Source organism: Anomalospiza imberbis, chromosome 13 (genome assembly GCF_031753505.1).
Source record: "Anomalospiza imberbis isolate Cuckoo-Finch-1a 21T00152 chromosome 13, ASM3175350v1, whole genome shotgun sequence".
Lineage (NCBI taxonomy): Eukaryota > Metazoa > Chordata > Aves > Passeriformes > Viduidae > Anomalospiza > Anomalospiza imberbis.
Window position 1 is genome coordinate 10,034,835 of NC_089693.1, and position 27,067 is coordinate 10,061,901.

General features: G+C 41.3%; 2 protein-coding genes across 2 annotated transcripts in view; both read right to left on the reverse strand.

The window, feature by feature from the left end:
• Positions 1 to 2,814, reverse strand: part of PDE8A (phosphodiesterase 8A) — a 144,911-nt gene extending 142,097 nt beyond the window's left edge. The window contains exon 1 of the mRNA XM_068203834.1: positions 2,441 to 2,814. Coding sequence (XP_068059935.1) covers positions 2,441 to 2,506 — 66 coding nt within the window. The 5' untranslated portion in view covers positions 2,507 to 2,814. The remainder of the gene's footprint in view (positions 1 to 2,440) is intronic.
• Positions 2,815 to 14,520: 11,706 nt separating this feature from the next.
• Positions 14,521 to 26,752, reverse strand: GATM (glycine amidinotransferase). Its single transcript, XM_068203837.1, has 9 exons — positions 26,638 to 26,752; positions 26,032 to 26,247; positions 21,602 to 21,797; positions 20,250 to 20,440; positions 18,843 to 18,980; positions 18,386 to 18,550; positions 16,622 to 16,685; positions 16,405 to 16,521; positions 14,521 to 14,976 (listed from the first exon to the last, which is right to left on the reverse strand). Exons 1-9 carry the CDS (start codon positions 26,704 to 26,706, stop codon positions 14,864 to 14,866), a joined length of 1,269 nt encoding a protein of 422 aa, XP_068059938.1. The 5' UTR covers positions 26,707 to 26,752; the 3' UTR covers positions 14,521 to 14,863.
• Positions 26,753 to 27,067: the final 315 nt, after the last annotated feature.

Here is a 27,067-nt window from a genome sequence, read left to right on the forward strand (position 1 = left end):
CCCATTCTTTTTCATTTAAAAACCTGTAAGTGCATTTAGAATGGTATGACAGCAAGGCCCTGCTGGCCCTGGTGCAAGCCAGCCCACGTGCAGGTCTCCGTGCTCAGCCACAGCACAGGCACAGCCCAGGCTAACCCCAGAAAATGACAGTATTTTATGATTTTATAATAAACATAAACAAAAGAACATCAACACACTTTTGCTTAAGATTCAACCCTCTTAAACTAAACACTAAGATAGGAAACACAAACAGAAATATTTGTAGCTGGATCTTCAATTACCACATTTTGGGATGCTGACAAAAAGCTCTAATGAGTAACACTTGTACCCACAATGAGAGGCAGACAAAGTTATTTGCAAATTCAAATTTGCACTTGAAAGATGCAAAGGCAGTTGCTGAACAGCTGAATTATGAGCTATTCTCAATATTATTTCTCAATATTTATTAAGAAAAATATGTGCTATCACAGTGAAGTAAAAATTTTAAGACTGCAACCAATAAAACTAAAATATGGTTGAAAAAATCCTCTAGATTTTTCCCAGGGCAGGGGGAAGTTTTTCCCATTTTTTACAGGAAAAACTAGAAAACATCAGGTTCACAGAAAGAAAATCATATTCTATGAGCCACAAAACAATAGTATGTAAATCCCCACCTACTCTGTGAACTTTTAGGCCATGATAGAGCATATGTTGTTATTCAAGATATTCTCTTCTGCCACAACCATGCATCCTGCCCAGGCTCCCATGAACTACAATCTGTGTCTAAAAAAGCACCAACAGACACACTTGCAGATGTAGTAAAAACTGACTGAGCACATTACTCCCAGAAATCAGTTTCTAGCCCTCCGCCTCCACAGAACTCAGGATCTGAGATTAATAATATATACGGCAAAAACACGGACTTTTTGATTGCAAACCTCTCTAGAGTTCTGTGAACATACTTTGTTATTGTTGCCAAATATTTGAGGTGGATAATTTTCAGCTTTCATGTTTACAAACTACTCTCATTATTTTGTCCCTTTTCTCTTCCTTTTTTTTTCTTTTTTTTTGAGTGTTGCTTCTGCCTTTTTAACAGGATCTACAACTTTGTAAACAAAAAATAAGCATGGCAAACAGCAAATGCAGCAGCAGGTTTTTTTTTTGTTGTTTTTTTTTGGTTTTTTTTTTTTTTGGTTTTTGTTTTTGTTAGACAGGCTGAAGTAAAAGACCCTAAGCACTGATGAGATTAACTGTCTGGGCAGTGCCACGGGAGATGCACCAAGCAATCAATGCTGAGATGTTCCAACAGGACAAGGTGTTTGTATTTCTTCTGCTTGACCAGCTCTTCAAACTTCTTTTCATTAAATACACATGTCTGTATTCACTAAGAACATTTTTCAACAAGTAGCAAGCAATCAGATATTTTCAGATTTCCAGTCTCCTTAGTTTTCTGTCTTAGTTTCCAGTAACTCCTATGAAGAAAAGGCAATACTGAGCTTGAATCTAAACTGGCACATTTCCTACATGACCTCCCAGAGACTTTTTCTCCATAGCACAAATGTCTGGACTGAAATCCTGGCCTCAGCACAGGCAACAGAAAATCTTCTACCAGTCCCCTCCAAAACTTGTGAAGATAACAAACCCCAGTATTTTTGGGGAAACCAAAATGGAAGTAAGAATGTCCAACTTGCAAAATGGTAACGTTGTAATTTCAAGTAACAGGATGCGGTTAATGTAAACACGCTAACCTGTCCAAACTGGAAATCTTTCAAACATCAAGCACAGGAATCAACAAGGTGTTTTTTTTCAGGCAGGATGTCAGAGTTATCCCCGTGGTTATGTGTGAGTTGAGGACAATGTTATTACATGAGATCAAATTACAAACACAAGCAAACAGAAAACAATCTCTGAACGTCACTGTTGGGATTTGACAAGAAGCACAGCTGACCCATTCGGGAGGTTGAATGCTCTCAAGTGAGCTCTGGGGGAGTAGGAGGAATTGCTGCTGGACACTGAGTTCCATGCAGCTAATTGTCAAGTTGTTTGCCCAAGTTAATGCTTATCTTACCCTATGCTTGCTATGGTTTTACTCAACATATTTGACCTGCAAATCTTAAAGTAGTGGCTTTGCTAAAATTATAGGAAGTTTCTGGATTCTCCAAGTACCTAAAAAAAAAAACTATTTTGGTTGTTTCCACAGCACAGAAACCTACAGTTACTCAGATATTTGTCATCCAGTGAGGTGGATGACAGTCACTTAACCACACACATCACCATTTCATCTCTGTTCCTAATGTTTAGCACAGCCTTGCTCTAAGGAATTTCTGAAGTTGTTTACAAAGCTGATGCAGAGGTTGCATTCAGTCTGGTCCAAGGGCAATGGTTTACTGAAATCACTTGTAAACAGCAGAAAGATAATATTTTCTGTGACTGAGGGAGGAGGGAGAATAAAAGTTCTCACCTTGCACCAAGGACCATTAGAGACAGAGCTGGTTTCCAAAATATCTGCTCCTTCATTTTCTTCCATGTCTGATTAGTTGCAAAACTTTGTTCTCCAATGAAAAACATTAAATTACCCTCCAAGCAAAAGCAAAGCGAACCATGCAGGCTCCAGTATCCCAGTTTTGAAAGCCCTGCAATTAGTCACATGTCGCTTTTACGGTCACTGGTCTAATCCAAGGTTGCAGATCCTGGTTCTGTGCTGGATTTCACAGAGCTTGGCCTTTCTTTTAAGCCTTAATAGTTCCTCTTGTCAGGCATTTATCTCCTTCAGCCCTTCCTGGTGGATCCAGATTTTCACATAGCAAATGGCAAACGTTTACAGCTTCCCAGGCGCCGAAGGGGAGCTGACACTGAACCTCCGATCATCTCAGGAGCAGCCTGACAGCAGAGTGAAGTACGTGGCCACACCTCTCTGCTGCCAGAGCTGGCCTAGACCATAAAATCAGAAGCAAGGTCACCCAGCAACCAACCATTCAACGTCACTACGGTAATAAAGCCAACTTACATTCTACTTCTTGCTTGGGTAGATAAATATTTTGATTAGATGAAAGAAACCCAGAGAAGATGGCAGGGGATGACTGTTCTGAGCTGAGGTAGATAAATTGTGATTGATGCAAAGCTTCAGCAGACATTCATGGGCCACATACAAATCCACGAGGCTCTGTTTGTGAATGCCAGTGGGGTCAAACCCCTAAGCCTTTTTCCCTAAGGATGCATAGACCCTGTACCCCAGCGGGCTGGGTGGGTAATATCCACAGGATATTTTTCAGCAAAGATCACAAGTTCCCATCCAGGTGCCCACAAGACTTTCACCTACCACATGCTCAGCTTTAAAAAGTTCCACTCACGCTCAAAAGTCTACATAAAATAGAGATGAATTTACAAAACAGCCTCCATTCCCTGCCAGAGTCAGTAAAAATCAGGTCATACCATAAGACTGCATACAGGAGCTTTCTCAAGCAAATGGAGTATTTTTCTCAGGAGAAACCACATACCTGAAGGAGCACGCTCAATTTAGGAAGTGACGTTTCTCTCCAAACAGACGTACACGTTAGAGAGAAGGGCTACAATAAATATAAATAAAAGCAGATAACAAATGATCGACCCTCTTTGTTCTGTTTGCACTGTCTATCAGGCAGTGCCACTGCAGATAGCTGGTGCCCTAAAATTTCGAAACCAACTGTGATCTCTGACATCTATTCAAAGACAAACATGGCTTCATTTTCAGGGCAGCCACTTGGTCTGTCTCAGGAAAGGCCTCTCTTTGAAGAAAAAGAGAGGAATCCAGGGTCGCTGGCTACTCTGGGAAATTAAGGCCACTTTCCTCCCCCTCTGATATGCAACTTTTCTTTCTATGTGGCAGGAAACACTTTTTTTTTTTTTTTTTTGGAAGGGGAGAATGGCAACTGTGCAGGAAGATGAAAGTTAATTCTGTTGAAATATAAAATATTTTAATCCAATGCTTATATCAGCAGCATCATTAAAAATTAGCCATACAGGAATCTGATTTTTAGACCTCTTTCTGCCACTGATGCACAAAGTGCATAAGTGATTTGGTTGAGATCACATGCTCAGTTATCCTCATTATTAGTTACATAGGATTTCATGAGATATTCTCAACAGTTTTTAACTAGTTTGAGATTACATTTTATCAAAACTGTCAGTAACTGGAAGTGTCTGTCTTGTTGGGACATAATAGTTACAGGCCCTCAAACACTGAGTAGTATCTGACTGAGCCCAGTGTACACATTGCTTGATTATATATTTATTTCAAGGAAGTGAAGACAAATGTGACAAAAAAGGCAAGAATTTTGAGGGCATAGGTGTGTCTTTAGGGAGAGAGCAAGGCAAATTGTGAGTGCAGATTTGGAAACCAGCAACTCAGCTTGTCTCTCCCATAGATTTTGTGATTTCAAGAGGTAAATTCCAAAGCCTTGTACCTCAGTTTCCCCTCCTATGCTGTGAGACCAGCAATACTCAGCATTAATATCTTAACCACCATGATTTGCCCACAGAAACTCAAGGAAAAGCAAAGTTGACTTAGCCCCTCATGCTCCAGTGTAACCCCAGCCCAGCTTCTCCGGGGCCCAGCACAAGCCTGCAGTCCCTGGGCTCCCGGGCACTGCCTCATTTCACTGCAGCAACACAGCTGAGCCAGGTTTGTCCCTTTTAAATCATTCACCCGAACTCACTATCCAAACCAGCAGATAACCAGGTGAGGTACTCCCTTCCCAGCTAGAAGATTCTGCTACAAATATTCACCAAATGTAGATGTTCCTTTCCGTGAGTTTGTATGCCCAGGTCATTTTCTGAGAGCCAAAGAGTTTTCCCAGCCCTGAACCCCAGAGTGTCCCAGTCCTGGCTCCCAGGGCACCTCTGGCCAGCCCTCCCTGCCCAGCTGGGAGTCAGCTCAGCCGCAGGCAGGCTGTGGGGCAGGAACAGGGAGGGGACTGCAGCAATCCTTGCCCCAGCTATTCACAAGGGCTGTTTATTACAGAGCTTCAAGGACTCTTTTCCCCCCTGTTCCTTTAATTCTCTTGGGTGAAGAAAGCTCTGATCACTAATTACCATTTGAATTTTAAGAGAGCAGGCAAGGGGCCTGCCTGAAATATCAAATTGCTTTGCATTTTGTTTTTTCTCTGGTTTCTCTTTACAGGTCACCCATTTAGTGACATATTAGCTATGTTCCAGAGTAGGCAAACCCAGCCTTCTGAATTTTGCTTGCATTAAATACCAGGCAAAAGTGCTGTAACTCATTATCCACATCAGTGTCTATATTATGTCTTCTGCTTTGATGACATTCTGTGACAGTAATTTTCACAGGTTTTTTTTGGTTTTGAATTGGCCATTTCCTAATTTAAAACAGCACTCAAAGGAAACACTTTCCACATATGCAGCATAACTTAAGGTAAACTTTCCTATGGTTGCTGTGGAGAAGCAAACTCACAAGGTTTTCAGCTTCAACCTTTAGTGTAAACCAGACATCTGTTTCGAGTTGTGTCAGATCACAGGAAGGATAGCCCACAGCTTGGTTTACTCCAAACTAATTTAGGAAATCAGAACTCTCCCCATGGATGAGTCACGAGCTTCTTGGGCAATGACAGGCCAGACACATTTGTCTCTGCAGCTTGGTGGTTTTCCCTGTAAAGCGGGTGATGGCTCTTTCCCCCATCTGGAGGTGACTTGCAGCTGGAGGATGTAGCCCCAATACCAAGCCCGTTTGTGCATCTGCACTCCTGATGTCAAAGTCCACCAGTAAAGGAAATAAAGGATGAAAAAGAAAAGGGAAAGTGCAGAATGGGTCTAAAGATGGCTTTGAAGTTCAGCCCAGGAGCGGAGATCCGGAAGTGAGAGCTGTAATTGCAGCTGGGTATCAGTTTCCTTTTTTATTTCAGGATCGCCCACAGCATGCTGGAGTTTGTCCCTCAGAAAGCAGGCAGGAGCAACACTCACCTCTACAGGAGAACAGGAGCTGCTCTTAAATGGAAAATCCACAGAGACAAAACAGCTCTTTGCGTTTCTAATGCAGAGGCAAAGAGAAAGTACCTTGAACATGTCTGAAATTATTTTTACTACTTCTGGACCAGCCAGGACAGCTAAAAACTGTTTCTTATTTTGCTTCCTAAGGAAGTTGCACTGTATTGCTTGTGGGCTCTGCCCGAGTTCCTTGAAATGGGGCCAGATTCAAGTAAACTCAGTAGAGGAGACATCAGGCTTGCAGAAGTAGGTGCTCCAGCAGACCAGAGAGGTCCTGCAAATATCCCCAGAGTGGAAGGCTCCCAGCTGAGCTCAGGCCATCAAGGGAAGGCAGACCAGAGGGAAAGCACCAGTGTCACAGACAGGGGGTATTTGACATCACTCTGGGGCAGGTTTATTCCAAGCTGCCTTGAGCCTGGCATTAGTGACACCCCAGCACTGCTCAGACCTCACCAAACTGCATAACTGCATGTTCAGCTGCTCACATGGTGCGTGCAAGCATAAATCTGGGACCTCAGATCTGGCAGGCCCTTGACCCAAGCCCTGGTAAAGCTCCCTCTCATGGAAGTGGCCCTGGCCTGGCACTTCCAAGCTGCTGCCTCAAGCAGATGTGTCAGAACAGGTTAATAGACATCCTGCTGTAGCTTTAATGCTATTAGCCAACATTAAACAAAGGTTTAATTTCTTTCCTTCCCAAGATAAGCCACAAGGCAGGGATCAGGGCTGCTGTGAGAAAACACGGACTCTTGGTATCCTGTTTGTTCCAGTTACAAAAGGCTGTGAGCTGAGCTCTGGGACCCAAGTTATCAGGGAAATGACAGCATCTTGAAGACGATTGCAAAGGATTTAGGTTTTGGTATTTGCTAGGCATACCTTGAGTGTTTGACCATTATAAATCTTTTCTTGTTTAGGAAAGAAATCTCATTTTTCATGATATTGTGCTTATTTTTTAGCAGAAGCTGGAGCAGGATATGATTTTGCTGGTGTTTGCAGACAGTAGTGGTGCAGTACAGCCCATCTCTCAGCTTCACAGTGAAGAAAATGAGCTACAATTGTGAAATTATTGCCTAACAATTGATAAGGACAATTGCTGCAATCCTCTCCCTGCCTCCCCTTGGCCAGCATGCCGATTACCACATTACTGGATATATAGAAAAGAGCATGGCAGTGTGGTTAAAGTACAAGCCACACACATAAAAGACAGAATTTATCTCCATGTCTAGTCTGGTTTCCTCTTCCACCTTTGGCCAAGTAATTCAGCCTTTGCAATCATTCTTTTTCCTCCTTTCATGACAATATTTACCATCTTTCTGACAGCCCTTGAGTTCTCCCAAGAAATGGGGCTTTGTAAATAGGGTTGGGGAAGAAACTTGTCCTTTCAAAGAAAGCCATGTCAGGTACCTCGTACAAGGTGCTGCAGGAGACTGCTGTAGGAGGCCTCTGCTTTGCAGAGGAATGAGGTTTCTTCATGCCTTGTTTCAAACCAAGACCATCATTCCCATTTCACCCTTCTTTTCAAGGACTCCCTAGGGCACCATAACACCTTGCAGCATGAGTTGCCAGCTCTTGATGTCAGCAATCCCAAGAAAACTCCAGTCCACCACAAGACCAAAGAGATTTGGTTTCACACATTCTCACCCTGAAATGAAGAGGGCTGTGTGCAATTTCTCAGTCTCCAAAATTTCTGACTCTTGAGAACAGCAAGCCCACACTCTCTATTGCCACTACCACACTGAAGGATGCAATGATTATTTTCTCCCATGAGAGAGAAGCCTGTGGTAAACCAAATACTTGTATGTATGAAGTATTAGATAAATACTGATGAAGTGTTAAGTAATGGTACTTTCAATGATATTTTAAAACCCCCAAATGTGTTATCACTTCCTATTCCACACAGATGCTCAGTGGCAGTTATATTGCTCACTAGACAGTTGCAGGACAAAACCTCACCAGTTCTGCATGAGCTGAGTAACAAAACCTGGGTCGCTGAACTGTAGCTGCCTTGAACACAGTTCAGTATTACACCTAGATAGGGCCAAACTCTACCCAACACCCCTATAAACATCACCCCTATGAACGCCCAGCAATTATTTCAATGCCTTGCTGACTCAGAAGTAATATAAACAAAAGAGGAAACAGGAGAGATAGCCTTTGGATTTAAATTTGCTGTTCAAAAGTGCAGCATAAATGAGGTTCTACCAAGATGATATTTCAACTTGCAAAAGAAATAATGTGCAATTTGCAAGCAATTCCTGCTTCTGTAGAAACTTAAATTGCATTTTGTCCTAATAAGTTTGAATTTCTTAAGGGTAAAGGGAATAGATTCTAGTTCATCTTAAATTCTAGTTCTTCCAAATACACTTTATATTTCTAAGAGCAAGTGGTATTTTTTCATTAACTGAACTGCCAAGATAGACCACATCATCCACAGAAATCTCACTTGCATTGGGTCTCAATAAAATACCAGTATTTTGTCTTAATTTCCTGCAAAGAAGGAGGAATAACTGAACCCCCAAAAGGTATCTAAAAGAACAGGGAATGACCCTATAAATATGTGGCTTTTGGGCCATAATTTTAAAGTTAATGGCTATGTCAAAACATGTGATGCTCAGCCCGTGTGAGCGAGGTCTAAAAAGGCAACAATTATCCTCATTTGGCCCTGATTTGATTCCTGACATCCTATATAAGTCTGAATAATCCAGCCAGCCCTTAAGGAAACATCTGAGTCCCAATATTCAGAGCCATTGTTTTCACATGTATAGATATGTACATTTTTGATGCTGAGAAATAATATTTTATGTATCATCACACAAATTATATCTGCAGCTGGGGAAAATCTTGATGTGTTTTCAAGGACTTTGATCAAAATATCATCAGAAACAAGATGAGTAAACAAAAAATGGTTCTAAAATATCCCTTAGAATAGGCTGGAGGAAAGCTACTGGTGTCACAGCAGCACCCTCTAGTGCTGCTGTCACTGGGCTTTGCCAGCACTTCCTGGATAAAATTTGTCATTTGGTGTCGAGATTAAACTTCTATTGTCCTAGACACAGCTCACAATAAGATCAGAATATCAACATCATCTTATGGACAAAATTAGATACAGACGGCTGTGGAGACCAATCCACCATTACTAACAAATATTTTAAGAGAGAGCTAGAGAGCTTGCAATTAGCTGTGTTAACAGCACCTACAGCCCAGTAACTCCCAAATTATGGAAATAAAGACCAGTGCAAAGGCAGAGGTTAGTTTTGGTTGTTCAGTGGAAAAGAAATGAGCCTGCTTGCACAGACTCCAAGTAATGTAGAGACATAGCCCAAAATTAACCACTGTCAGACTGCTGTGGTTTACCCCCAGGCAGCAATGAAGCCCCACAGAGCCTCTTGCTCACTTTCCCTGGTGGGATGGGGAACTGGAAAGGTAAAAGTGACAAAGCTCATGGGTTGAAATAAACAGTTCAATTGGTAAAGCAAAAGCTGTGCACGCAAGGCAGGGAAAACAAGGGATTTATCCACCACTTTCCATGGGCAGGCTGTTCAGGAGAGCAAGGCTCCATCAAACCTAACAGTGACTTGAGAAGACAAACACCATCACTCCAAATATCACCCTCTTCCTCCTCCTCCCTCCATGTTTTCTGTGCTGAGATAGCTATCCCAGATAGTCTGGAATACTCCTTGGGCCAGTTGGGATCAGCTCTGTCCCCTCCCAGCTCCTTTTGAGAAGCAGAAAAGGCCTTGGCCCTGTGAAAGCTCTGCTCTGCAATAACTACAACAGCCCTGTGTTATCAACACTGTTTCCAGCACAAATCCAGAACAAATCCCAATCCTATTTTGAAGAAATGAACTATGTCCCAGCCAAAACCAGCACACAGTCGCAACAAAATAGGTACATAAATCTAAGTCCATAAATGAGCTAAATACTCCTCTGTCACAGTAGCGAACATAAAAAGATGAAGGCAGGATTGAGCATGTGAAACAGGGTGGGTGAGATACTGTACTTGAGGAGAAGAAGGTTAAGCATGACTTTGCAAAAACAGTTAATTCTCTCCTAAAATCACAGAGCAGCTGCAAGGCAACCAAGCCACAGTGACCACCACCCTTTCTCCACCTCATTCCCTGCAGCTGTAGGGAAAGCCCAGGAGGAATTGGGTTGCCTTAAGTGCTACACAGAGACATCCCCAATCAAACCTGTTAAAAACTCAGCGTTCATCCCATTACATGCAATTTCCAGAATATGCTTTTCTCCAAGTGCCTCATGTGGGACAAGGCCACAATTTTAATCACACTGGGTTTGTCACTGCAGCATCCAATGTCCCAAAAAGATGAGGTGAACATCCAAAACTCCCTAAAGGTAAGTACAGGAATGTTAAAACCAAAAAATCCTCTGATACAGTAGGACAGGTATATTACATGTTGGGAAACAATACCAGTGTGATACCAACACAAAAACACAAACCAGTATTTCTACACTTTTTTCCTACCTGCAGAAGCATAGTTAAGTCTATCAAGTCCTTTAATGATTATCCCTGTAGGTAACAGATAGATGAACATACCTGAGGGAGTACCTCAATCTCTGCAAGCTGGAATCACCCTCCTGTTACCCTCTCTGAGTCTCAGATAGAGAGTTCCTCCCTCATTCTTGTCATTTGAGTCATAGAGAAAGCAGAGAGAGGGTGTAAACTGTTACAGAACATGCCTTAGATTTTGGTAGTTCATTTTTTGTGGGGTTGCACAATTCATTACACTCCCAATCTTATGAAAATAGCATAGCGGTAAAAAACTCTCTGGAAGGTTGTGTTTCTCATTCATGTCTTTGACTTACATTAAGCCATAACTTGTGACAATTTCCTATGAACTGATGAATGAACCACTAACTTGGGACATCATTCATTATCATAAAGCTATTTGCTGCCTGCTTAATTAAGCTCAGAGAATGCTCTAGCAGAAGCAGACCCTCTTGGGAAGTGATAAATGCTGGAGGATGAGGGGTATCCTGACAGTTTCAGCACAGCTAAACACACTGGGTTGCTCCTCAGCAAGAATAAAGTGGCTCAGATAGTCTGGAATGCTGGAAGGGGGAAATCAACTCTAGAAGCATCTTTAACTACCATAAATAAGCATGGGTCCAAGACTCAAATTTCCACCTGCACTGCATAACACCAGGAAAAAAAATTCTGCAACAGTCCTAATATTTGACCTGAAAACCAAGACTAATTTTAAATGGAGGTGAGTAGACATCAGCCTACCCTTGTTAGGCATTAACAGCAGTTGCAGAACTGTCCACCAGGCTTTTCAGTTTGGGTTTTTTAACCATATGGGTGGCAAGTAATGGAGCCAAAAGAGAATATTTTAAACTGGACTGCAGGAACACTCAGAAAACACTGAAGCAAAAAAAAAACAATTTCTGCTAGGACAGACACAGCTCAAAGCAACTGACTGGAAAAAAAACCCATTCTTTCCCTTTCGCCCACTAAGAAGGGCAAACACCCCTCTCCCTTCCTGCAGTTTGCCTCACACTGGCCCTCAGCATTCCCAACCACGAGCTCCACATACAAACAGGAGGTTATTCCTGCCTCAGAGACTTTACCTTCTTCCCACATCCTCTCTGGCTTGGTGCTGGTACTTTAAGAGTTTTATCTTATCTAAAAAGCAGATATGAAGAGCCTTTATTACAGGCATCTGTATGAGTACACATGCCTTGTCATAACCAGCAAGTTTCCTAGAGCCTAGTTTCAGCAGGAAAATGGGAGGAAAATCCCAGCTCCCCAGGGCCCCTGCCCAGGGAGTGGTCAGCTAATTCCCTGCAGCTGGTTGAGCCCACCCTGAAAACTCACTGTGAATTGGCCAACTGATTTATCATTTGTCCTTACAGCTCTAACTGCAGCTTTAGACTGTCTGGTTTGAAAGCTGAAGCTGACCTTCTCTGAAGCAAGTATTTAAGGCCTGCATAGCCAGCGAAAAATAATTATTGAGAATTCAAGTCCAGCCCCCATTCAGTTTGCTTTATTTACATATAAACTGCAGTCTGGAACAGAGGTGGTCAAACACCACCATGCCTGTAGCCCACATGTAATTTGGCTTCATAAAATTGCTTGTAATTCATTATCAGAGCAGAAACCAAGTCTGTTTCTCACTGCAGACTCTCATTTCCAGGTTCTTGCCTAACCAAAACCAATTGTGACACAGGCTGATCTCCCTCTTTGCAAGAATAAAAATAACTTGGAAGATTATATGTATTACTGTTACGTGGTGGCATCCACCATAACACTACTCCATATCATGTTCCCTTCATCATTCCTCTAAAGGTTTTGCTGTCTCTGTGTTACTTCTTCTTGAACAGGTTACTGGGGAAAATGTTGCCTCTAATCAGCATTTTTCAAGTTATTCCACTATAAAGAAAGCCCTTTAGAGCTTTAAAATTTACCTTTGAACTTTTTTTGTCATTGCATTCCACTTCATAAATTCCCTCCTACAGCAGCACAATCACATCTCCAACTAACAGTGGAGATTGTAAGACAGGGCAGTTTCACATTTGGTAATTTAGACATGCACATCCTCCACCCAAGGGACAGTTGTGAACATACCTGTGAATAAACTGCTCCCTGCACTGCTGGAAAAATATTGCTGTTCCAGGAGAGATACAAACTTTGTCCTCCCTGGTCTGGTGCTGCAGGAGGATTAGAGAGAATTCCACATTGTTCCTAAATAGTCCTTGCTTTTGTATGCTGGAGCAGGTCCCAGGCATTTACTGTTTAACCCTCACTGTACCTCATGGAGTACCCAAGTGTAGTTCCCTTGCAACTTAACATGGAAATGGAAAGTGAAAGAGTCAGGTATGAGAAAATCCCAGAAATACTCACAGCACTAACTCCTGCTCTGTCCCAAAATGATGGTAGTAACACATCCTCAGGTCAGTGGACTCCTGCTACTGTGTGTCTACAATCTGTATTCTGACATTACTGCTGATATTGAACAGGAAGCTTCTGCTCAAATGCAACAACTTCTCTGCCTTTCATGATGAATGAAAGATGACTTAAGAGACAAGTCTGTTCCCAAACCAGTCAGGAGATCCATGGATTAGGCAAAAGAACTTGTATTACTTGCAGAAAAAAAAACCAAATAACTTCAGAAACATAATGGTGGCGTTCAAGCTGAAAGACTTGCTACTGTGTGCACAGTTTAAGATTTAAAAATAATAATAATAAGGGATAAAGAAAAAAACTGGGAAAAGGCTGAAATGTTTATAAAGCCAGTGTCACATACAACATGATACAAAAATATAGTCTCCTAAATCCTGGAAGCACCCAGGGTGCACATGGCTTATTAATCCACATTTGGCCAGTTTCTAGTGGTTCCAGCCATAGCTGGCGGTATCTTATGCCAAGCACAGACACACAGACATTTTGGCACTGCAGCATGCAGAGCATTGGCTCCCATGATGACCTGCTGTGTATGCTGCTCCAATGCAGCTGCCCAACTCCAGTGCCAATGATGGAAAACAAAGCTTGGTTAGAGGAAGACTCAGACAAATTTCCATTGTCTATTTTAGAGGGGAAATGGACACCATCTCTACCTCATTAAGTGCTGGCAGTTGTCTAATTACCTCTTTCCATATTTCAAAGCATTCTAGATTGTTGATATTTGATCTGTTTAGCCCTACCCAACTCTAAAATATGGCCATACAGTTTGTATATGAGCATGCTTTGCCTGATGTCTCTTCTGTCAGAGTACACTGCGTTGTAAGAGTAGATTCCTCCACAGTGTAGCAAGAAATATCAGTGGTACTTTCCCCCACCAGTCATACTTCTGTGAAAAACAGAAGTAGAAATATGGTATATGAATAATACACTACAAAGGTTTTCTGCATTATACAGGAGTTTAAGATGTTACCTGTTTTACAGGGGAAAAAAAATTCCATGTGTATTTTGTATCCATCCCGACATTTCATACTGACACATGGACAGAAGGGCAACAAATTGAGAATGCAAAAAACTTTATTAGCGTAAAAAGTACATATTCAGGAATCAAAACAAATTCCTCCATGGCATCAGGCATGTTTGATACATATTTCTGTATCTGCTACAGCTGAAGGAAGTCCGGGTTGTAAGATGTCAGAAGCTTAAGGTTGGGGGGGAATTATTGTTGGGTTTTTATTTTGTGCCTCTTTTTAAGTTATGTAAACAACTCTGAGTGAAACCTGTACAAGCAGAATATTAGCTATCATTTTAAACACTTAAAAGTTAAATAAAACCGAATTTCAGCAATACAAAAAGCAATATAAAAAAGTACTCAGGTGCATGACATGCATCAGAAGAAAATGTAGAAGAACATGACAAGTGTACATGTCTTAAAAGTTAGATCATACTGAAAATTCTCAGTAAATATCTGTATGGCTAGACATGAAAAACATGATAAAATTACTTGGTTCCCTAAGGGAGCTATACAGTTGCATATATTTCAACTTTATTAGACATGAATATATTAGCACAATGAAGTAGTTAAAAGGAATAACAAAAGTTTACTCAAGTTTCACATTTCAAGCTGCCTATCTGATAAGGTAACTAGACAGAGGTAGATATCCAGTATTAGTGGCCAAGCTATTCTAACAAGACCTTTTAGCTATCCTGTCAAGCTTTTACATTCAAAGCCAATGTGAAAAGGCGTCATAGATGAAGGATGTCTTTCAAAAAGGCAGCCAGAAAACCTGTATTGCTGATGGAAGTAATTTCAATTATCCTACTGAAAGTGAAGGATAGTTAAGAATAAAACATTACCCAGACCATTATGAGGACACCACTTACCAAGCACTAGAGCTCATGCAGGCATTTTAACAAGAGTGACAGTGATTTGTTCATTTCCTATGCCTATTTTAGAAGTTGAACCATTGGTACCTATTGGGCTCATTCCTAGTCAAAATAGGACTGCAGGGTGCCACGGCGGCGGATATCACACGTCCAGCAGTGGAAGCCACCTCCCAGAGAATTGGCGTGGCGAATGTTCACTTTAATTGTAGAAATGCCTGGAAGAATTATACAAGGCACACTTTAAAATTAGATTCTCAGCTTCATCTCTGATCAGAATATGATGTTTTATCAGATCACATGGCTAGATGTAAGTGTGGAAGGTATTTCTTACTAGTTTGTTAAGAATTTGTTTTCCCAAGTTCTAGGCAAAGAACAAACTAGGAACATAGCTGTCTTGTTTATTCTGGTGATACCCTCAGGAATACACAGTGCCTGGAGCATAGCCAGTGTCTGTTGTGTTATGACGTGCCAGTACTAAAAAGATAAATTCAGGTTTTGCAGTATGTGAAGAATTAGCTGAAGTTCTGCTACAATATATGATCAGGACACGTTTTCATAAATATGTGTGAGCACTTATGATTCAGACACTGAATCTGCTCTTTCAAGTGCCTCTCAAGAAAAGAAGTATTCAAGGTAGATAGCTCTGAGTCCCTTTTTCTCTGAAAGGGAAAAGAGGCTCTTACTACCTAGGTTAAGCTTCCTACCCCTCCTTTTCAGCTCTGATGGATGTTTCAGCTGTGGCTCAGCTTATACAAAGTCCCAACAGAAGGATCAGACAACTTCTCTGTTACAGAGTTTTCCTTTTTTGCTTCTCAGCACTTTCAGGAGCTGAGGAGCAGTTCGGTAGAATCTATCTCCTAGGTCAGCAGTACTTTTGTTCCCAGTAGACCCATCTCAGTCCTACAAACTTTCTGACTACCAGAGTTTATTCAGAATTTACATGACTGTGAAGTTCAAGGGTGAAAGGTAAGCCATGATTAGCATTAGTAGCCTCCTTCTTTAAGTACTTCCAAGTATATTTAAATCCTCAACTCTTTGCTCATGCAATAAAACAACCTAAGACTGAGCAGCTGTGCATAATAAGACTTCCATATTTTATGTTCAAATACAGTTCTCCTGTCACTGCATATCTGAAGGAATTCCACACTATAATAAAATTACATCTCACAGGACTGAGATTCTCCATAAATGAGCAGAAATACCTGGGGTACGTGGTCTTAATTTGACACTTTAAAGTACAATGAGTTTGCAACTAGAAAAATCTGGAAGAATTGTGGCAATCATGGATTCCCAGCTCTGTATCATTCAGCAATAGGTGCACTCAACCTCTGCAAGACAGATGTTGACCTCAAACTGGACAGTTTGCATCTAAAAAACTCATTCAAAGACATCCTTGCAATAACTTTAGTTGCTACTTATACCTTTATGTGCTGCAAGCTGCAGGGGGCAAAAGAAGACCATATTTCTATGACTGAAGTATTCAGGAGAAAAATCACTGAATTATTCTTACTTGCTAATCCAGCTGTTTGAGTGTTTTTTCCAGTGCTGTCTGCTTTGACTACTTTAAGTGAAACCTCCATTTACCCCAGCTGGTAGCAAAATAATTTTCTTTTAAGTGTATGTAGAAGTGTGTTAGGACATACCCAGCTTCTCAAACATCTTCTGAATCGATGTCTCATTGGCATCCACCATCACACGTTTCTCATCCAGCATTAGGACATTCATGGAGAGCCACTTAGAAGACATCCACAGCGGGTGATCTAAAACAGGAGAACAAACCTTGTACTGTACCAGTGCTATTCCTTATTAATACCCTTAAGAGCACTCTTGGAATGCGTGGAAAAGGAAGGGTGACTGTACCATCTGGGATGAGTGGCACTGGGGGTTGAATCACAGTCCAGCCAGCTTTCTTGAAGAGCTCAATCTGGAAGAGCAATTTAAATATATTCTCAAGAGGGTTCTTAGAGTATCACATTATGTCCTCCAACCTATGCCAGATTTTCCCAGAATATTCCAATATGCATGACATCCCCTGCCCTCAGTTCACTATTCTGGCCCTCATTCAGGCTTCATCTACAAACCCAGCTTTCATACAAGCATTTTTTAAAAGTCTTTATATTTTGCCTACCAATAGCATTTATTTCTATTGGTTTTATATATGCTAGATATGTTAAAGACAAAAGGTAGCATTTACAGTTTGGAACTTGTAATGTAAATGTATTGGTAACAACTGAAACATATTCAACTATCTTTTTTTGGTGTTACTTCTTCCCATAGGATTATAAAAGTTACACTGATGTTTCTAAAAACAAACCCATCAGAAACAACACAAAATTCACACTTTATAATTTTTTCACACTTTATAAGAAAATAATTATGCAGTTAATTTAACAAAGGGAACAATGTAAGGGCATCCCAAGGAATAATTTATGTCTCTAAGATTTACACAATTAAGTTAAAATTAAGAGGAGGATAATTTGGCAAAGGAGAATTGACTTTTCATCTTCATTGTCTGAATAGCTGGAAGAGTATTCGGGAGTGTTCCAGCGTTACCACGAGGTGGAGCGCCAGTCCCGAACACTTAATAACCAGCCCGGCCTGCCAGGATTTTAGAGAAAAGCTCCATTCCCTCGGCACCATTCAAGAAAAGCCCCTTTCATCTGCACCATTCACTCACACCCGCACCGCTCCCCCGTCATCCAGAACGGCCAAACCAGTTTTTGTGAAAGCAAGCTGCATTTATCTTTTCTATCTACACAGATAGCAGTTTTCCCTGAAAAAAGTCCCAGAACATGGGTTTGATACAAGGAGATCAAGAACATCCTCTTCCAAGTAACACTATCAAAAACTGTGGAAGGGAAAAGGAGAGGAAAAATAAAATTGTTTTAAAAACTATATTCTCGGAAGGGGTGCTATAGGAGGCAGTAATTCCATCAGACCATTTGCATTGAAGCCACTTGCTGAGAAGAGGCTGACCCTGCTTTCAGGAGCTGTGCTCTGCACATGGCTCCACAGTGGCAGCACCCAGCTCTGTCCCTCCGCTTCAGTGGCAGCTCAGCTGTTCCCCTATTCGGCTGCTGTACAGCTTCTGAAGCTACGGGCTCCTCACAAAAATCCTCAAGCACTGCAGTGCAGTAACATGAACACAGATGAGCTCTTGCTCTCTGGAAGGTTTTCTGATCTCATTGTGCTGCTCAGCAATATTAGCTTTTTCTCAGTGTCGTAGCAGGTTTTATATATCTCTCCCCTACCCTTCAGAAGGTATTCAAAGCTGAATGGCTGAGCAACTACCAGCTTCCTGCCATTGGTTCAATACCAAAGGAGAGGCTTCCAAAATAGGAATAAAAAGGGAAAATTCTCATCTGAGCAGCAGAAGCCCTTCAGTTTCTCTTAGGATACAACTGAAGTATTTAAGCATGGAAGTGTTCAGAGAAGTAGTATATCCCAGGTGCTTGCTTTGATACATCTTTAAAAATTAGGTTACTTCCATCATATTTAACCATGGACCTAGGAAGCAACATGCAGTGGAATGTGTGGAATAGTAATTACCCAGCAGGGAATGAAAAGCCACCCAGATGGGTGGTTTTTAAACACAAAACACTTTCCCTCCTTGTACACTCTCACCTGATGGCAGGGACGGTCTGGGTTAGAGAGCACAAGACCAGGCCCAATGATATTAAAAGTGGCATCAATGTGCATAGGGTTGGGATCCTTAAAGGATATTATATGCACTCTGTAGTCTGGTGCAAGGTGTCGCCTCATCCATTCAATACCCATGTAGTTTGTAACCTAAAAAACAAGAGAAATTAAGCTTTACTAGGCTATAATGTAAACTGCATCCAGGTTTACTTTGTCTAAGGTTTTATTTTATTAAATATATAAAGCCAATATAATAGAGACTTTTGTGCCTTTAGCTAACCCCTTACCTGGAAGGTAGGCTTATCCTTCCAGGATATCAAAAATTTTATGAAGAGCAACTTCTTTTGCTAACTCTTATTTTAACACTGCTCAGGAATTTTAAAAGACAAAATGCCAGTCTCTAAGAGAGATACCAAAACTCTTGAAAGGAAGCTTTGTTTACCTGGCTCCTTTGTACAAAAATATCTCTTCCAGCTCTAATGAAGTCAGCAGCATCAAAGCATGGCTCAAATTCAGTAGTAACAAATTTTCCCTGAGCAGCCAGTTTATGCCTGTCTTCAACAGAGTGGATTGGATAATTCTAGTTGTAGAGAAGAGAACAACAACTTTATGTTGGAGATGTTAAAAGAAAGTTCTCAAATAATTTGCAAGTGAGGAGTAATTTGAAATTAGGAAAATGTGTTAATATTGATAGCTAGTGTGTTGTGAGGTGGTTTGGTTACTTCTTATTAGAACAGAAAAGAAAATCTAAATGTGGACATAAAAATGAAAGGCTTTAAACTCATTCAAGAATAGTTCATGAGATAAGAGACGAGTTATATCAAGAAATTAATTGCTCTTCAGAACGAGATCAACAGTATTCATTACCAGTGGAGTTTAATACCAATCCAACAAATCCCTGCACACTGACAGAAATACTGGACTGGAAGCTATTTCCTAATGAATGTGGACTCCTCACTCTTCCACATTTTAGAATGGAGCAGAACTTCAAGCTAGAAGATGGATCTTTATTATTACAAATAATTTTGAAATTAAACAAGGCAATTCAGAACAAGTGAGATGTAAAAATCCGGCACAAATGAAAAATACCACATATATAGTTACAGGCTCTAGAAGTTCTCTAATGCTGAAGGTGACTCTAAGGTAATTTTGTTTAACAAAGTCTCCTTTGTATCATTGATGACACTGTTCCCAGAAAGTGGCAATCATTTCACAACTAGTTCACTTCATTTATTGTAAATGCTGTCATCAAGGTTCTGATGCATTTGGAGACTTATAGGAAACTACCAAAATTGTCCAAGTCAAAATTATAAGGAAAAAAATTAGGAAACTATTCACTAAAATATTTGGAAGGTAAATACAGTTTTGATCCTTCACTATTTCTTTTATGTAACTTTCAAAATACCAATCATCATGCAAAATAAAGGTTATGAGTTGGGTCTTTTTCTATGACAAAATATATATTCTTCCTCACTTTCCTAATGCAGGAAAGTGAAGGACATATGGACATTCTCAGGGAATCTTTATTCTTGAAAGTAATCTCTGTGATGTTTTTCTAGCATTCCTTCCTCTTTAGTAATGCTCAGTTATAGCCAGTAACCAAAACAATTCAAAGCAGAGGAATTTAATAGACAAAACTTCCTGTTCCTTTTTCTCTAACTGCACACACTGAGTTTCAGCTGGAAAGGCCAGAGCATGTTTGCATAGAGTAGAAAAAAAAAACAAGTCTCCAGAGTTATTTTGTGCCATTCCCTCTCACAATTTTGTGAATCCTAAATATCAGGTGGAAACTATCAACAAAATTCTGTATAACAAGAAGTGAAGCTCTGAAGGAAAATGAGAACAGTACCTGATCATAGAGTTCATCTGCCATTGTGGGTTTTGGGGCAGTTGTCCACTTAGCACCACTGTTGAAATAATCTTTGATTAGTCGTCTGTATGCCCTGTACTCAAAGAACCGAGCACGCCAAGCCATAGGTGCTTCAATAATTTCATTTCCCACCACTAACAGGATGTCTCTTGGCATGGCAGCATACATACCTGAAAGGAAAGTGGCCATTAATGAGACAAATATTCCTGTCTCAGCTCTTTCTGCTCAGGCACTTTTCCCTTTCTTTTTACCATTATTTCTATCCAAAATAATGGCAAGAATAATTCTTAGCAATGTGAGGAAGCCAGCACATAATATCAGGTCCTTACATTCTTCAGTAATTTTTCAAAGAAATATTTTTCATTCAAAATACGCAGAACTTTTGCTACGAAACCTCACTCGCACCAGATTCACAGCTAGATGAAAGCCATCCACCATCAAAGCCTCCACTTCATAATCTGGATAATGAAAATTCACTAGACCAAGGCTTATGCATTACCCAGATGGCTTTAAAAAATGATGATGGGCAGCAAATTTTCCAAGTGAACATCATTTCTTTATATAGTATCCTTTTAAAAAGTAATAGCACAGAAGAGGAATTTGATGGAACACAGAACTAGTGCAGAAAGCAGTCCCATTAGACTTTTCCTTAACATTATCTGTTCCTCAAATAATTCGAATTCCACTAGAAAAAATTAACAACATGTTTTACATGAAAGAAGCCTGAGGACTACACTTGATGCAAAGCTTGGTGAGTCAGTGTGCTCTCACTGCAGATAACCATGCATGGAGGAATGTGTGTAGGTAAAGGGACATTCCAATTTCCTTGACAATACTGAGGATCTTCCTGGTAAAGTATTGCCTCCAACTGTTTCGTCTTCCATAGTTTAAGATGAATCCAACTCCAGGATCCAACAAGAGCTATCAAGAGGGTCAGAGGGACTTTGAGCACTTGACCTTCATGTAGGGGACAAAGCAGAAACATTCTACAGCCACTTTGAGGGCCATGACAAATTAGCACTTCTTGGCAGTGGCAGTGACAACACAGAGAGGGAACCTGGCAAGAGATGCTGGTGTGGGAAGTTCAGGTTGGGTGTCAGGGAAAGGTCTTCCATCAGGAAATTCACCCAGCACTGAAACTGGTCACCAAATCACGTGGCAGAATGTCCATCCCTGGAGATCTTCCAAGTCTTAGCTACAGAAAACAGTCGCTGACCTCACTTAGTGCTGGTGATAATCCTTCTCCTAGCTAGGAGGTAGACTAGATGACATCCAAAATGCCTCGGACAAGAGCTAAACAGACAAGACCTTCATAATGGAAAAACATTTACCTGTAGACTCAAAATCAGGTGTTTTATACTTCACAGACCAGTCAATTGGATCAGGCCTCTTGACAATAACACCTTCTCCCTTCAAAATATTGCACATCTCTTCAATTTCAGCAATAGCTTTTTTTAAATGGTCTTTGGGGAAACCCTGGCCTCCAAATTTCTGGTAAAATCCCCAATATTTTTCATAAGTGTTTGCCTAGAACAAAAGGACATGAAGTGACAAAGAATAAGCACCAGTTATTTTGGAGTGAAATAGATGCATAAGATGCAATTCTTAAAGTTTAAAGTTTCTTGTTCTTGATCCTAATATATTTGAGTATGCATTTTATCTGTTCCTGCAATATTTTGACTACATTATACTTCAGTAAGTATTAAGTGACTAGTGTTGCCAAGTGGCCATTTGCTCCCTATTACAGAAAACCTTTGTAAACACTCCAAATGTGGCAAACACTGTAGACTCGCTATTTAATAAGACTATCAGGCACATTTTTAAATTAAAACCACCTTGAGCTCATCTGCAAAATGCACACATCTGTAGTCACCTTCTTACAACCTCACTTCAGTAATGTCACAATGGTGATATCAGAAATTCTAAAGCCATCCCATGTACAGGTAACATGCTTTGTTTGCCAGAAGGGGCCATACCTCAGGTGCAGCAGCAGTCTAGAAGAGGCAAAAGATGCTAAATTCACCTGCCAGGGTTGGATTAAAGCATGTTCAACATTTACAGACTTAAATCCTCTGCTGAAATGCTGTGATAGCCTTCTTAAATTAAAAACAAATTCAAAATAATGTCCCAGTTCTCATGGGTAAGTAAAACCACACACATAATCTGAACAAATTATGCTGCTTCAGTTTGATGTATCTGATGTTCCTCTGTCATGTCAGTGTTAGCTGAGATGCAAGTGTATATGGAGCCCTTCTGGAATGACAGCAAGTTGGAGGGACAGCAAGGGGATGCAGAAGAACCTGCCCTTCCCAAACATGAGGTTGTCTCCTGACACTGCAGTCCTGACCACTGCCCAGAACTCTGTGTTCTCCCCAAAACCAGAGCGATGATGTTCCTTTGTGCTAGCACTGCCACTGAGCCCTGGGCAGGCAAGGCCATCCATCTGAAGGCAAGACTGATCCCCTTTCACAATCCAGGCTATTCCTCTGCTGTTCCTGGGGATTTGCCTCATGCTATAGAGATAAGAGAGAAGAAAGAAAACTCAGCCTTAACATTTACACAGAGAGCCTCAGCACGGCCATCCTGCTCCTCCAGTACTGAAGCTGCTTCCCATCCTTCCTGAGGGAATTTGTTCTTTTTCTCTAAGTGAGGCCTTGGGTAATTTGAGCACCTCAAACTTGCCAGCTGGTCAGAAGTTACATGCAGATCACATGAAGTGCTCAGCATTCCTATGGAGACATGTTCTGCTAATGAGATAAATTCATCCTGGGGATTGAAGCTGGTTATTTTCAGAGCCAGCCAGGGTGTATGTGAATATCATTAATCCCTAAGAGATGCAGCTCCTCTCTCCACCACATCCTCAAGTACTGCTTTTTTTCAAACCTGAGGAACCACACTTGTGTTGCACTAATGGGATGGTGTGATCTTAAAGTTACAACAGAATAAAGGTTAGCACTGTAACACTACCCATAATTCCCTGCCTTCCAAATAACTGGGAAAAGGGTAAATGGCTGGGACATGTATTTCATAGCAAATCAGCGTTGACATTTCAGGTCCCTTCAGTCATAGACATACGAGTCAGTTCAGAATGTTCAAAAAGGACCATGGATGGGACACAGAAAAGACAACATTTAAAACAAACCATTTCTTTTCAGAAAGAAATTTAAGAGTGTTCTAGGAAAAACTGTCCTTAAGAAACAGCATTATTGTTCTTTATAGTTGCTATTTACTTTAAACATTTGTCATGGAAAATAATTAACCTTATCAAGATGTACCAGTAACCTAGTAAAGACAGTTAATAAATTTAGGATATTAAAACTTAAATTCAGATCCAAATTCTTTTTGCCTAATTCCATAGTAAACACATGTACACACTCTCATCTTCTTACTCAAGATATAAGGATCTGTGTTAATAATACTCCTCACCCAAAATGCATTATTATTCACAAAAGGTATGGAAAATCATTGCAGAATATAAAGCTATAAAGTTCAACTGCTTGACTCAACTGCTTCAGAATACATCTCAGTTGTGGGATTTTTCATTGCAGTGCTGATTCAAACAGGACATCCTCCTAATTAATGTTAAGATTTTTCAAGTTTTCAAATATTGTATTTACCCCTATTTCAAGCTCTGAAAAGGATATGCAATAAAGTGTCAGCTCATTAATATTCATCAGAGATGCAGGGCTCCCTATTCAATTCTTTCCTTCCTCCTTCTTATGCCAAGCACATCATTCCTACATCACAGCGAAAACACTTGAGTATACCAAGCCCTTGTCTCAAAGTAGAAAAGAGTGCTGAATGCAGCCATACTTCCTGCATTTAAATATTTAGCAAATAAACACACATACAGTCTTAAAACACAATCTCAACACAAGTATTTACCAAACTGCTATAATTTGAGACCCATTTTTTTGGATAGTCTCTGGTCCAAAGCTTTGAATTTTCCTTATAAGTGTAGAATTCATTAGTTTAGCAGTGACCCTCATGCACTCGCAGCCAGCACGTGATACCCAACAGCTCTAGTTTTGCTGCTTCCAGGGGCAGGAACAGGACACACCTTACCTCTTGGCCACATGGAGATTTAAACAATCATGAATCAATTAATAATAATAATAATGTCAGGTAGGACTGGACTACTGCTTGGATTATTCAACAACACCCTCCTAGTGTTACTGTTGCAGTTTCTGCAGCAATATTTAAGACAAAAGAAGAGAAAATTAGAGGAAACCACATCTGAACTGGCTCTGTTCCCATTACTTGTTGTGGACTTGGCATTTGATATAAAGCAAATTTAAATCTTGCTTTAACTCTAAGTCATAGGCATTTGAATTGCAGAGGTAATCCTATGCTTTGACACTCCTCCCTGAGCTTTTGGTAGCACATGTAAAAGAAAGTGAAGTTCTGACCTCACGTGAGTAGTTATGGCTTAATAGGCAGTAAAACCTGTATAGCATGTGGCACTTCAAGTTAGACACATGAAATATTTCTTATGGTGCTAAAGCAAGCCCCTGACCACTGCTTAGGAACTGAATTTTGCCTCATTTAATATCACAATGTAAAATGTTAGACATTTTTTTTTTCCTTACTCATTCTGTACATTCATTATGTCAGTCCTGCATAAATGCACATACATACACTTGTATATTAAAAATGCTAACTCTCATTCACCTCCTTCTCTGAAGCTGCTAGGATATCTTTGGAGTCTCTGAAAAACATAACACAGATTCTAATATATATATATATATATATATATATATGGCTAAGGGAAGAGAAGTCTTCTGTACATCTCAAACTTTCCTTAAACAAGCATTTCCAGCACTTTAAATTTATTTGCAGTATCTTTGTTTGCCATTCTTTCAATGTCAGATAAAAATTCTTTTTTTCTTTCTTTTTTTTTTTTTTTTAACTGAGTAAACTTTGTCAGGCTAGCCTTTAAATTTTTACTAAGGTCTCTTGGGTGGAAGCCATGTGCCAGCTCATTTTCCTGGGATAGCCATGGGTTACATGCTGCCCTGCAGGCAGTGCTGTACTGTAACAATGAAAGATTCAAGAACGTGCCCACAAATGCAGGTAACACACATAATCAGCAACTTTAAAGTCCAGGTGAAGAACACAAAAATCTGGAGCAAGTCCACTCTTTGAGTACCACTGTTTTAAATGCAAGATCCCAGAGAACAAAGACTACTGGATTTATTTAGGTTACTGATGCAGTTTTAGGCATAGAAAAGCCCTGAAAGAACAGTGGACTATGTATTTCCACAAAATATTTACTGCAGCTCACAGGAGTCTCAGTAAACTACTTCAGAGCTGTCTGACACAAGAGTCCTGTCAGTCTACCGCTACAGAACTCAATCTTGCTCAGACTATTAAGTAGAAAATTACACTTTTTTTTCAAGTGTAGTTGAAAAAAACTGCAGCTTCAAACCAAATTAAAATTTCATCAGTCCAACCAATTATCTGGGAAGTTTGTGTGTGTACTTTGACAACATCAGGGCTATATTACTAGAGTAGATTGCATATATGAGAGGCTGTCTCTGCTAGTGACTTCTCTTAAAACAGCTAATTCGGTTGAAAATCCAAAGAAAAAATGCACATCCCTCACCAACATGGCTATGCTGTAAAGTTTCACAGATGTAAACAACTATCTTGAAAGGAGAATTCCCAAGAGTAAGCACCACACCTTATGCATTGTAAAGCTTAAGTAAATTTTAGATATAAATTCCACATTTTCTATTTAAGGTTAGTTTTTATTGTTTACCTTAACCTCCACAGAAAAAGGTGGGACACAAGCATTTTCAGCTCTTCCCACAATGACCTCTTCCAGTGGATCCCATTCATTGTATGAGCAAACAAGGCAGTCCTTGGGCACAGGGCTTGCAGCCTTGTCATCAGCAGCACAGGTGTTCTGGGAGGCCGCAGCTGCCTGGGTGCTCTGGAAAGTTCGCTGCACCCATCCTGTAAAGGCTCCTCGAAGCTTAAAAGAAAAAGAACGAAAATTACACTTCCCTTACAAAAGACAAAAAGCTATGGCTCAGCCCACAAGTGCCTTAACACTATAATCCCGAAGTTATGTATGTTATTTGGAGTATTAACAGAAACATGGCTTGTTACAGCCATTCTAATTTATTCACAGCCCAGCAGATGCTTAAAGGAAATTCTGCCTTTTAAGATACACTCAGTTTAGAAGGGTAAGGAGGTCGGAACACGGCACTGGCAGACTGGGGCGGGAGGATGCTGGGTGAACCTCATCCTGCGGCCGTCCCGCACCCTCCCGTCACGGCTCGGAGCGCCCGGTGAAGGAGGCACACGGGACCCGCCCCGCGGAGCATCCTCAGCCCCAGCCCCGGATCTGCGCGGCACCAACCCTGGAGCCGATGTAATGCGCTGCCTCGGCCCCCCGGCTGCCCCCGCGCAGGCACCGCACTCTCAGCATCGCCGCCGGCCGGACACGACGGGACGGGACGGGATGGGACGGGACGGCTCGGCTCCGCTTTATGTGCGCTCGGCCCGCCCCGCCCGCGGGCAGCGCCCGCCCGCAGCGCCCGCGGGGCCGGGCGGGGCCGGCTCGGCTCCCCGGCTCAGCTCCCCCGCTCCCGGCACGGCTCCCCGGCTCTGCCCGGCTCAGCTCCCCCGGCTCAGCTCCCCCGCTCCCGGCACGGCACGGCTCCCCGGCTCTGCCCGGCTCAGCTCCCCCGCTCCCGGCCCGGCTCCCCGGCTCTGCCCGGCTCAGCTCCCCCGCTCCCGGCCCGGCTCCCCGGCTCTGCCCGGCTCAGCTCCCCCGCTCCCGGCACGGC